Genomic DNA, 11771 nt, shown 5'->3' on the forward strand with positions numbered 1-11771 from the left:
ACAATCCCAGCCTTCTGCCAGGTCCATTTAAGACCAGGGGCCTTTGCTCAGTCCTGTATGCAAAATGATGTTTATGGGAGGAATTTCTGGGAAGCAAGACATTGATCCTGAAGAGCGAAGCAATTGCAGCCTAGTGGCTTCTGTCCCATGAGTGCCTCTCTCTTACCCACCTGAATCAGAGCATGGAGGACAAGCTTCCTCTGCTTGTGAGCCTGGTCCATCAAGGCTTCAGAAAGCCTGAAAGAAGGTAGTGTCCTCTCTACCCAATAAGCCTGGACTTCAGAAACTTGCAACAAACTGCAGGCCAGCTCACCTTGCTTTGTCTGCCTTTCTCTCTTGGAATGCCTGTTCTCCCTTTCAGAAATCTACTGGGCTTTTTTCTCCTTGGCTAATGTTACACCTGTCAGTTACATCTTATTGACAAGATTTGCTACTGGATGGGATTTTCAAACTGCAGGTTTTCATCCACAGGTGGGTTCCTGTATCCCTACTGAATACACTCACAGCAACAAGGAGAATGGGTATTAAAAACAGCAGTTATCGGGGCTGGAGTTGTAGCTCAGTGGCAGAGCACTTGCCTAGCATGTGTGAGGCACTGGGTTCGATCCCCAGCACCACATAAAAAAAATAACAAATGAAATAAAGGCATTTAAAAAAAACCAAAAATCCCCAGCAGTTGTGAGGCAGAGGTTGCGGCTTAGTGGTAGAACGCATGCCTAGCATGTGTAGGGCACTGAGTTCAATCCTCAGCACCACATAAAAATAAAATAAAGGTATTGTGCCCAACAAAAACAAAATATTTAAATTAAAAAAAAAAACAGCAGTTAAGCAGTTATGTCAGAATAATAATGGTGATGACTTCAACAGGTAATGTTTACTGTCTGTTTAATGTGTACAGTAAGTACATGGACTGCTCTAAGTGTTTTGCTTGTATTAATTGCCTTAAACCTCAGGAGAACCCTATGAGCCAAATATTGTTATATCGTAGTCCATCTGGGCTACCATAACAAAACACCATAAACCGAGTGGCTTATAAACAACAGAAATTTATTTCTTGGGCTGGGGCTGTAGCTTAGTGGCAGAGCGCCTGCCTCTCACGTGTGGGGGGTTCCATCCTCAGCACCACATAAAAATAAATAAATAAAGATATTGTGTCCATCTACAACTGAAAAAAAAGAAATTTATTTCTCATCATTCCAGAGGTTGAGAAATCCAAGATCCAAGCTCCGGTAGATAGATTCAGGTTATGGGAAGGGCCCACTTTCTGGTTCAGAGATGGTAAATTTTGGCTTTGTTCTTACATTGATGAATAGAAGAAGCAGCTCTCTGGGCTTTTAAATTTTTAGTTTAATTTAATTTTATTTCATTTTTACAAGGGCTCTGCCTTCTTGATCTATTCACCTCCCAAAGACCTCACCTAATACTGATATTGGTGATTAGGTTTTAACATTTGATTTTTTGGGGGGAAGAAGATGTGAATATTCTATCCATTATGCAGTTCCAATCCATAGGTTTCCTACTGAAGATTTCCCTCCTGCTCCAGGGAGTACAGTGTTTTGTTCTGTTCATGCCTTCAACTGATTGGATAAAGCCAACCCACATTATGGAGGGAGGGCAATTTGCTTTATTCAAAGTGTACCCTTTTAAATGTTAAACTCATCTAAAAGAAACCTCACAGAAATATCCCATGTTTGACCATACATGGGGTGTCATGGTCCAACCAAACTGACACATAAAATTAATCATCACAGTTAGCTATTGTTATAATCTGTACTTTACAAAAAGGGTTCTATCCTCAGCACCACATATGAATAAATAAAGGTGTATATATATATGGATGGATAGATACATACATACATACATACATACATACTACAGCTACTAAGTGTTGAGTCAAGATTATTGCCAGGGCTTTCTGGCTCCAGAGTGTACCCTTTAGGTGATTCCTGTGAGCTTCAGCAGAGAGTTTGAGGAAGCAGAAGGACACCTAGCCAAAGGATTTTCAAAGCAAAAAAGCTGATCTGTAAATAGTGAACATACCTTTAGAACAATAAATGCTAGTATTAGAATAAAAGAAAGTCCTTAAATCATCAACAACTTCAGCTTTTTCCTTAAGAAATGAAAGAACTAAGATAAAATTAAACCCAAATAAGCAAAATAAAGGAAATAATAAATATGGAGTGTAAACCAGTGAAATAGAAATAACAATAGAGGAAAAAAATCAGTGCCACCAAAGCTTGAACTTTGAGAAAAATCAATAAAATTGATAAGCCTCTACCCAGGCTTTAACAACAACAACAAAAAAAGATGATATAAAGATGAAATGATAAAATTACAAACTGTACATGAATTAAGCATAAGGGAGAGCTGGGCACAGTGGCACATGCCTGTAATCCCAGCAGCCTAGGAGGCTGAGGCAAGAGGATCTCAAGTTCAAAGTCAGCCTCAGCAACTTAGTGAGTCCCTGAGCAACTTAGCAAGACTGTCTTAAAATAAAAAATGCAAAGGGCTGGGGATGTGGCTCAGCGAATAAGCACCCATGGGTTCAATCCTTGGTGCTCCAAAACCAAACCAAAATAAAACAGAAAAATCTTCCCCCAAAGAAAACTCCAGGCTCATCTGGACTCACTAGTGAAGTACATCAGACATTCAGGGAAGAAATAAACCAATCCTGTCAAGTTCTTGCAGAATACTGAAGAGGAAGGAATATTTTCCAATTCATGTGACTAGGCCAACGTTACTCTGTTACCAAAAGTAGAAGAAAATACTATAAAACAACAACAACAATAAAACTACAGGCCTGGTGTGGTGGTGCACACTTGTAATCCCACCAGCAGCATCTTGGGAGGCTGAGGAAGGAAAACCTTGAGTTCAAAGGCAGCTTCAGCGACTTAGCAAGGCCTTAAGCAGCGCCTCAAGAACCTGTCTCTAGAAATATAAAAAAGGTCTAGGGGGATGTAGCTCTGGGGATGTAGCTCAGTTGGTAGAGTTCTTGCCTTGCATGCACCAGGCCCTGGGTTCAATCCCCAGCACCACAAAAAAAAAAAAAAAATGTCTGAAGATGTCGCTCAGTGGTTAAGCACTTCTGGTTTCAATCCTCAGTACCAAAAAGAAAAGAGAAAAAGAAAAATCTAAGACCAATATCTGTCATGAAAATAAATGTAAAATTCTGAACAAAATTTAGAAAACTGAATCAATGTACAAAAAAGATCATAACCAAGTAGAATTTATATGAATAATACAAGATTGGTTTAACATTTGAAAAAATCTGTATAATTCATCATTAATAAACTATAAAAAGGGTAATAATCTGCATAGATGCAGATTCAGCATTTGATAAACATTCATTTCTAATAAAAACAAATTTCATCAGGCTAGAAAAAGAGGAAACTTGCTGGGGAACTTCCTCAAGATTGATAAATTACATCTATAAAAAATACTATATTCAGGGTTGGGGTTGTGGTTCAGTAGTGGAGTGCTTACCTAGCATGTGTGAGGTACTGGATTCAATTCTCAGCCCTGCACATAAATAAATAAAGGTCCATTGAGAACTAAAAAATATTTTAAAAATACTGTATTCATAGTTCTCATAATGGTTTATGTAGAAAATACTACGGATTCTAGGATTCTACAAAAAAAGTAATATAATTAATAAGTACAATTAGCAAGACTGCAAGATAAAGCATTAACATAAGAAAAATCAATTGTATTCTATATATTAACAACAATTAGAAAATACACCATTCATATTAGATCCAAGAAAGATGCACAAGGCATATATATATATTATGCCAGTCATTCTTTTCTTAGGTAAGAATCTAAAAGAAATGGAAGCAAAAGTTTACAAGTCTTCCTCATATACTTTACTGTTCATAGCAGCTTTATTTCTGAGACCAGTCTTGAAAATCAGGCTCAGGTCCTTGTTCCCCTAGTGTTGAGGATTAAACACCTGAGAAACACTGAGGCAAACATAGAAAGCAAATCTTATTTAAAATACAGAACAAAGAAGGGTGGGGGATGGCAGGGAGGGAGAGAGAGAGAGTAGACCCCAAGGGAGAGAACTAGGGACTCAGAGCTGATGCCTATGGGAGGGAGTGTGTCTTGCCCCTTTATAGATTTTAGGTTTCTGTTTTTCAAGCCCTCTTCTCTTACTTTGCCTGCTGTGACCAAAAGCAGGAAAACAGCTGCCCAGAGGGTAATCACTTGTTTTGAAAAGTGGATCCTTCCCCTCTGCTGGAGGTGTTAGCAAGGATGGATGAGGAAGGCTATCTATCCATGTCCTTTTTTTGATAATCAGCTACCTGTCATTTGCCCTGGCTCATTTCTATTAACCGAATAACTGGAAACCAAAAGGTCCAATATTGCTGAGTATATTTACACCAATTGTATAAATATACTCAGCAATAAAAAGGAAGGAACTACTGACATACACAACAACGTGGAAGAGTCTCAACCCTGCTGACTGAAATAAGGTAGATAAAAAAATAGTGTATGCTGTTTGATTCCATTTATATACTATTCTAGAAGGTGCAAACCAATCTGGTGACAGAAAGCTGATCAGAGAATGAAGCAGTGTGGCACAGGTGAAGCCAGAATTAGACAGGCAGTCAGTACTGATAGGCAAATAGAGTCAGGCTGGATCATGGAGGCCAATTTTGAGTGAGTCCAGCAAGTCCGAGACTGTCCTCTGAAGGATTGAAATGTTAATTATTTCAGAGCTCTACCTCCACCCTTATCAAAAACATGCCCCTGCTCCAGCCTGTTGCACAGGGTAACCTGTCTCAGGCATTGCCCCTCTCTACAGGGAGTCATAGCTTGTTAATTAATGTGTCCTGGGCTGCTCTGTCTTGCACTTCCCCTTTCAGCCCACCTGTTTTCCACCTTTTTGGCCACCCCACTGTGCAGCATTTCCTGGGCCTAGTCACATAGGCAGGAAGGAGAGGGATAAGGGGAAAGGGCCAGAGAACAAAGGATGTTTAAGACATAAAAAGGGCAGAACACCTTGCTTCTTGGGATACCAGGATACTAGCCATAGCCCCCTTCTCCCTCTCAGAAGTCTATGTTACCCTTTTAAAACAAACCCTGCTTTATATGCTTGCCTCTGGGCTTCTCTAATGTTCAAACTTCAGCATGTGAGGAAACAGAACTCCTCACCAATAACTCGCGGTATCATAGGGAGGGATAAGAAAGAGTCAAGAAATTTTTTTTTTTTTTTTTTTTTTTGGTACCGGGCATTGAACCATTAAGCTACATCGTCAGCCTATGTATATATTTATATATTTTAGACACAGGGTCTGAATTGCTTAGGGCCTCGCTAAAGATGGCTTTGAACTTGGCGATCCTGCTTCAACCTCCGGAGAGGATGGGAACAAGCTTTTGAGGGTGATGGATGTTTATGTGGATTGTTGGAATGGCTTCATGTATGTATACGTGGCAAACCGCAACAATAGTATCGTTTAAAATAACTGATACCGAAAATACACCTCCATAATATTGTTTAAAAATAAATGAGTGTATCAGCCGCGCGCCGGTGGTGCACACCTGTAATCTCAGTGGCTCTGGAGGCTGTGGCAGGAGCCTCAGCAAAAGCGAGGGGCTAAGCAACTCAGTGAGACCCTGTCTCTAAATAAAATACAAAATGGGGCTGGGGATGTGGCTTAGTTGCCGAGTGCCCCCGCGTTCAATATCCAGTACCAAATAAATAAATAATAAATAAATAAATAAATAAATAAATAAATAAATGCGTGCGTGAGTCACAATTCATGTTATACACACCTTAATCCTGCAGAATTCATTCTCGCGCTTTTTGGTTGACAAAAATCAGTCCACACAACAATTTTGAAATGCATGGATTGGGTAACATGGACTTCAGGTTTCCCATTTCCCAACAGTTGTCTGGGCGTGGCTCTATCTCAGCTATTAAAGGACCAGAAACATGGACCATGAGCGCCTTTAACTCCGCAGGGACCTCACGTAAGAACACGCGATCGCTCAGTGCGTGAAACTCCAACCCTCCTTAAAAGTAGTAAAAGCGCCCAATTCCCCTTATGCGAAAGGACCTGAGACACCACATAAGCCGGGGAAATCCAACTTCTACATCCGCGATGCGGCACTAGGAGACCGGGCTAGGAAAGGTGTGGAAGTTAAGATACAGGACACTAGTTCTCCCCCAACTTCCGCCGGAACCATGCAAGTGCGCAGGCGCCCGCAGTGCCCTCACTTTCTCGTCTGGCAGGGCACCCACTACACTTTAGGTCCTGACAGCCTGAGGTCAGCTCCGGCTCCAGGACGCACTTCCGCCCTCACTCGGCTTGGCTGCCCCGCGCCTAAGCAATTCGCGGTAAAGTCTCTGCCGGGGCGTGTCCTCAGGGGAGTGGGGTGTGCGGTCTGCATTTCCCCCTCTAGAGGCTGACGGGGCGCGAAAGCTACCTGGTATCAGCCTTCCGCTTGCTGTGCAAGCGCCGCCTTTGCGTTCTGCTGGCCCAGCGCCTCTCGTTGATAAGGTTGAAGGCTGGGTTTGGGCCTGGAACGAGTGTTAGTCCGCTGGGCGACCTCGTGTTGTGACCGAGGCGCTGGACGGAGACAGTCCGGGAGTTTTGGCCCCGCCCCTTCCGTACACCGTCCCTGTCCCGCTGGTTTCCGCGCTAACCCGGGCGCCGCGGCCCGCTCGGTGTGGTCCTGAGCCGACGGCCTTCTAACGCTGCCTCTCCCCTCCCCGTGCAGCCCTCGGACCATGCCCGCGGGCGTGCCCATGACCACTTACCTGAAAATGTTCGCGGCTAGCCTCCTGGCCATGTTCGCGGGGGCCGAAGTGGTGCACAGGTACTACCGGCCTGACCTGGTGAGTGGCGGAGGGGCCCTCTTTCCCCCTTGCTGGACCACTCCATGCTCCTCACAGCAGCAAAAAGGACCTTAAGCGAAACTGGGATCCCGCCTGCCCCAAACCTAAAACCCTGTGATGGCTTCTGGCTGACCCTAGAGCTGTGCACGGCCTGTGAGGTCACGTTGTGGTCCACAATGTGGTTCCTACCACTACAGGCCATTCCTCCCTGTTCCCTCTGTTGCAGCCACACTGACTTCCATGCACCTTCTCCAGTGCACCCACCCTATCCCTACCACAGAGCCTTCTTTTCCTCTCTGATGCTTTTCTTTCAAATCTTGGCGTGATTTCTTTTTCCTTCAAACTTAGATCTCATACCAGCCCCTTGGGAGGCTGAGGCAGGAGGATCGCGAGGCCCTAAGCAACTCAGCGAGACCCTGTCTCTAAATTATAAAGGTGGGCTGGGGCTGGGGCTCAGTGATTAAAGGCTCCTGAGTTCAATCCCCGATAACAACATCTACAATAAAATCTGAAGATCTTTGCTTAAATATCCCCTCCAGCAATGACAGGATTCTTTCGTCCTGTGCTATTCCACTCCGTCCTTTGTTTCCATAGAGCACTTGTTGCAATTTGCAGTTATTTATTCCTTTGTCCGTTTTCTTGTCGTTGCTTGTTCCACTAGAATGTAAATTCTCCAAAGGAACTGTCCATCTGGTTCTCTTTTGAGAGCTTGGAATGTAGCTGATGACCAGCAAAATTTTGTAGAATGAAGAATCAGTGAATTAGGCATACAAAAGAGGGAGAAGTGTGATGTCCATCACTTTCCATGATCATTGCTAATCCCCTGCTCCCTCCTTTTCCCTCCCACCCCTCTGCCCTATCTATAATTCGTCTATTCCTCCCATGCTCCCTCTCTGTACCACACTATGAGTCAATCACCTTATATCAGAGAAAACATTCGCCATTTGTGTTTTTGGGATTGGCTAACTTCATTTAGCATTATCTTCTCCAACGCCATCCATTTACCTGCAAATGCCATGATTGTATTCTCTTTTAATGCTGAGTAATATTCCATTTTGTGTATATGCCACATTTTTAATCCATTCATCTACTGAAGGGCATCTAGGTTGGTTCCACAGTTTAGCTATTGTGAATTGTGCTGCTATAAACATTGATGTGGCTGTGTCCCTGTAATATGCTGTTTTCAAGTCCTTTGGGTATAGACTGAGGAGAGGGATAGCTGGGTCAAATGGTGGTTCCATTCCCAGTTTTCCAAGGAATCTCCATACTGCTTTCCATATTGGCTGCACCAATTTGCAGTCCCCCCAGCAATGTATGAGTGTGCCTTTTCCCCACATCCTCGCCAACACTTATTGTTGTCTTCATAATAGCTGCCATTCTGACTGGAGTCAGATGGTATCTTAGAGTAGTTTTGATTTGCATTTCTCTAATTGCTAGAGATGATGAACATTTTTTCATATATTTGTTGAATATCCTTTTCTGAGAAGTGTCTGTTCATGTCCTTGGCCCATTTATTGATTGGGTTATTTGTTTTTTTGGTATTTAGCTTTTTGAGTTCTTATATACCGTAGAGATTAGTGCTCTATCAGATGTGTGAGGGGGGTCATGTCACTCTTAAAAACTTTCCCATCTGAGTGAAAACTATACTGGGGTCTCCCCTTTTCCCCCCTGCCCTGTCTCCTCCTGTGTTGAACACTTTGTAGCTATTCTAACATCCTTGCTTTTTGTCCAAAATGAAAGCACATCCTGCCTCAAGCCGTCTGCATTTGTGGTTTCATCCTCCTGAAACAGATAACTGCAGGACTGCTTACCTCTTCTTCCTCCATGTCTTTGTTCAACAGTCACCTTCTTGGGGCTGGGGATATAGCTCAGTTGGTAGAGTGCTTGCCTTGCATGCATGCACAAGGCCCTGAGTTCAGTCCCCAGCACCACACACACACACACACACACAAAAAAAGAAGTCACCTTCTTAGCCAATAAGCAAATGAAAAGATGTTCAACATCATTAGCTATCACAGAAATGCAAATCAAAACCACAATGAGAGACCACTTCATAACCACTATAACTATAATGAACAGTAACAGGTGTCTTCAAGGATGTGGAGACATCAGAACCTACGTGCGCTACTGGTGGGAATGTAAATTGGGGTCGGTGCTAAGGAGTTTAAAGACGATGAAAATGTTCTCCAATTTATTGTGATGGACTCACAACTCTGTAAATATACTGCACGAAAAACTATTTTGAATTATACACTTCATGTGTGTTGCTAGGGATTGAACACAGGGCTTCACATATGATCGGTAAGTGCTCAACCACTGAGCTACACCCAAGCCCTGAATTATGCACTTTAAATGGGAGAATGTGCGGTATATAAATTACATCTCAATATAGTTATTACCAAAACAAATAGTCACCTTCTCATGCTTTTCTTGACCTTTCTCCAAGACAGGGATTCTATGTATTTTTTGTTCTTTGTTTTACACATTGCACAGAATGTCACTTAATATTTTTGAGTAAATGAATTAATCCCTAATGGCTGTTTCCTGGGCCAGGTATACGGTGGAGAATCAGTAAATACTGCAGGAATGAATTTCCAAATATGGAAAGTTTTACTCAGACTGAGTTTATCAATTGAAATTGATACACACTGTTTCTCTGTGACTCCTTTAGTATTTAAGATATTGCCAGGGTGATAGAATCATAAATATAGGGCTAGAAAGAAATGTAAATCAACCAGAGGTTCTCTTAAAGTTTTATTATTGAGTAGCAAGCAGGGAACTTTTGATTTTACTCATTAAAAATCTTTCAAGTCATGTTGAATTGACAGTCTAAGAAAGCATTGGCATCTATGTTTTCTGTTTTGTTTTGTAGACCATACCTGATATTCCACCAAAGCCTGGAGAACTCAAAACCGAGCTTTTGGGACTGAAAGAGGGAGAGCGCATTAAGCATGAACCTCAAATTTCTCAGCAATAGAAATTTCAAAATACAACTGTGCTAAGAACTCTGAGAATAATGTCTTAAATATGTATTTTTTAAATTTATTGAGTCAAACTACTTGTCCTTAAGTACCTACCAATGCCAACTTCAGAAAGAGGTACTATATTATCAGTAAATATTGACTGATATGGTGACATTTTTATATTTGACCAGACTCTATTGTAAACTGCCGAAGTATACATCATCAGCTTCTTGAACATGGTTTAGAAGATACTGAGCCTTGAATATAATTATGCCTTAATTATAATGGCAGGGTGTCCTGCCATTATAATTCTGGTTTGTTTTTCTGAATAAGCTTCACTGCAGTGGTAAAATGGGAAATATAAAGTAAATATAATAAAAGTGATATTGGCAATGAATGCTTATGGAATCTAAGTTAATTAGTTTCTAAATATTGGAAAGTACCATTTTTCGAATTTGTCAGTAGTTCAAAATTGACACAGATGCACTAAAATTGGTTAGGAATCACAGTCTTATTTTTATTAATGTTAATACTATTTTATTACAGTATTATTACTTTTTTATACAGTTTTATTACTATTATATAATTATTACACTGTATCCTGTATTTCAGTTCTTACAGGTATTTGACATCTGTAATGATGGGACAAAATGGCTTAAGTCAAAATACTTAAAATTATTTTGGAATTGTGTATGTAACAAAATTTGTAATATTTGTGATGGTCTTTCATAAGGTTCTTAACCCCCAATTGAGAAACCAAATTAAAATTGTCATTTACTTTTTCTTATAAAATATATTTAAAAATAACTGGAAAACTTAAATGAGCATTATTATGGGTTGAATTGTTCCCAGAACAATTGTTGCAGTCTTAGTCCTAGTACCTGTCAATGTGGCCTTGTTTAAAACTAAAACTAATACAACCAAATTAAGGTGAGAGCCTAATCTGATACTGCTGTTGCCTTCCTAAGGGGAAAATGCCATGTAAAGACAGACACAGGGAGAACACTGCACGACAAGAGAGACAGAGATGAGTGATGTGCAGTAAGCCAAGGACCACCAGGATTGAAGGCCACCACCACTAGGAAGAGGGATTATACAGAGCATGTCCCTGCAAATGACACCTGAATTTTAAATTTCTGGCCTCTAGAACTGAAAGAATAGTTTCTGTTGTTTCAAGATACTTATAGGTACCTTGCTAGATATGTCAGCCCTAATAGATTAATACAAATATTTCAATCTAGGGGCTGGGGATGTGGCTCAGGCGGTAGCGCACTCGCCTGGCATGTGTGCGGCCTGGGTTTGATCCTCAGCACCACATACAAACAAAGATGTTGTGTCCGCTGATAACTAAAAAAAAATAAAAGTTAAAATTCTCTCTCCCTCTCTTTAAAAACAAACAACAAAAAAATTCAATCTCTTGAGTCTATAATATAGAGAACAAAATTGATAGACCAGTTGGCTTTTGTTCAGGACTATTTTTCAGAATTCTTCCTTTGCCTCCTTCCTAGCCAGTGAGCAAGTTGCTGCATGACATGGATCTCTGTGGTCAGTGATGAGGTCCTCCAGCACTAGGTTGCCTCAATTGGAGTGGCTTTGTGCAAAGTTGCACGTTACATTTCTCTCTTGTCCATCCAAAGGAGTGCCTTAATAACATCCAGTATATTGAACTGTCTCAGTGCCTACTGGAGAATGAATTTGATGGGGTATAGTTGGGTAGTAGAGCCTAGCATATGCGGGCCTTGAGTCCCATTGCTAGCATTGGGGAAAAGCAAGCCATCTCACTTATTCCTTAATGTAAACTTAAAACCAACTACCTATTTTTACCAAGAACTAAGGGAATATGATGCCTTCTCTGCTTCCTGTTGAAGTAGTAGTAATCTAGAATTTATAACTGTAGGATTCTGAGTAGCAAGTGTTAGATGTCACTCATTTAATACAATCAGATGGCTTTGAGTATAACATTTATT

General features: G+C 41.3%; 1 protein-coding gene across 2 annotated transcripts; it reads left to right on the forward strand.

Moving 5' to 3' along the window:
* The first annotated feature begins 6207 nt into the window (after positions 1 to 6207).
* Positions 6208 to 10619, forward strand: CUNH12orf73 (chromosome unknown C12orf73 homolog). 2 transcript variants are annotated; one of them, XM_015482835.2, is made up of 3 exons: positions 6208 to 6340; positions 6724 to 6841; positions 9714 to 10201. In XM_015482835.2, exons 2-3 carry the CDS (start codon positions 6734 to 6736, stop codon positions 9816 to 9818), a joined length of 213 nt encoding a protein of 70 aa, XP_015338321.1. In that variant the 5' UTR covers positions 6208 to 6340; positions 6724 to 6733; the 3' UTR covers positions 9819 to 10201. The 2 variants fall into 2 exon arrangements, with proteins under 2 accessions (XP_015338321.1, XP_015338322.1); XM_015482836.2 differs by lacking the exon at positions 6208 to 6340 and adding an exon at positions 6357 to 6503 and having other exon boundaries at positions 9714 to 10619.
* Positions 10620 to 11771: the final 1152 nt, after the last annotated feature.

This window comes from Marmota marmota, unplaced genomic scaffold, assembly GCF_001458135.2.
Source record: "Marmota marmota marmota unplaced genomic scaffold, marMar, whole genome shotgun sequence".
NCBI classification, from domain to species: Eukaryota; Metazoa; Chordata; class Mammalia; order Rodentia; family Sciuridae; genus Marmota; species Marmota marmota.

What these genes read in the sequence shown, in the direction of transcription:
- CUNH12orf73 (XM_015482835.2), top strand. Translation starts at nt 6,734, where the DNA reads ATGCCCGCGGGCGTGCCCATGACCACTTACCTGAAAATGTTCGCGGCT. An exon ending in GGTACTACCGGCCTGACCTG is followed by an intron (nt 6,842 to 9,713) that starts GTGAGTGGCGGA and finishes TTTGTTTTGTAG; the next exon opens with ACCATACCTGATATTCCACC.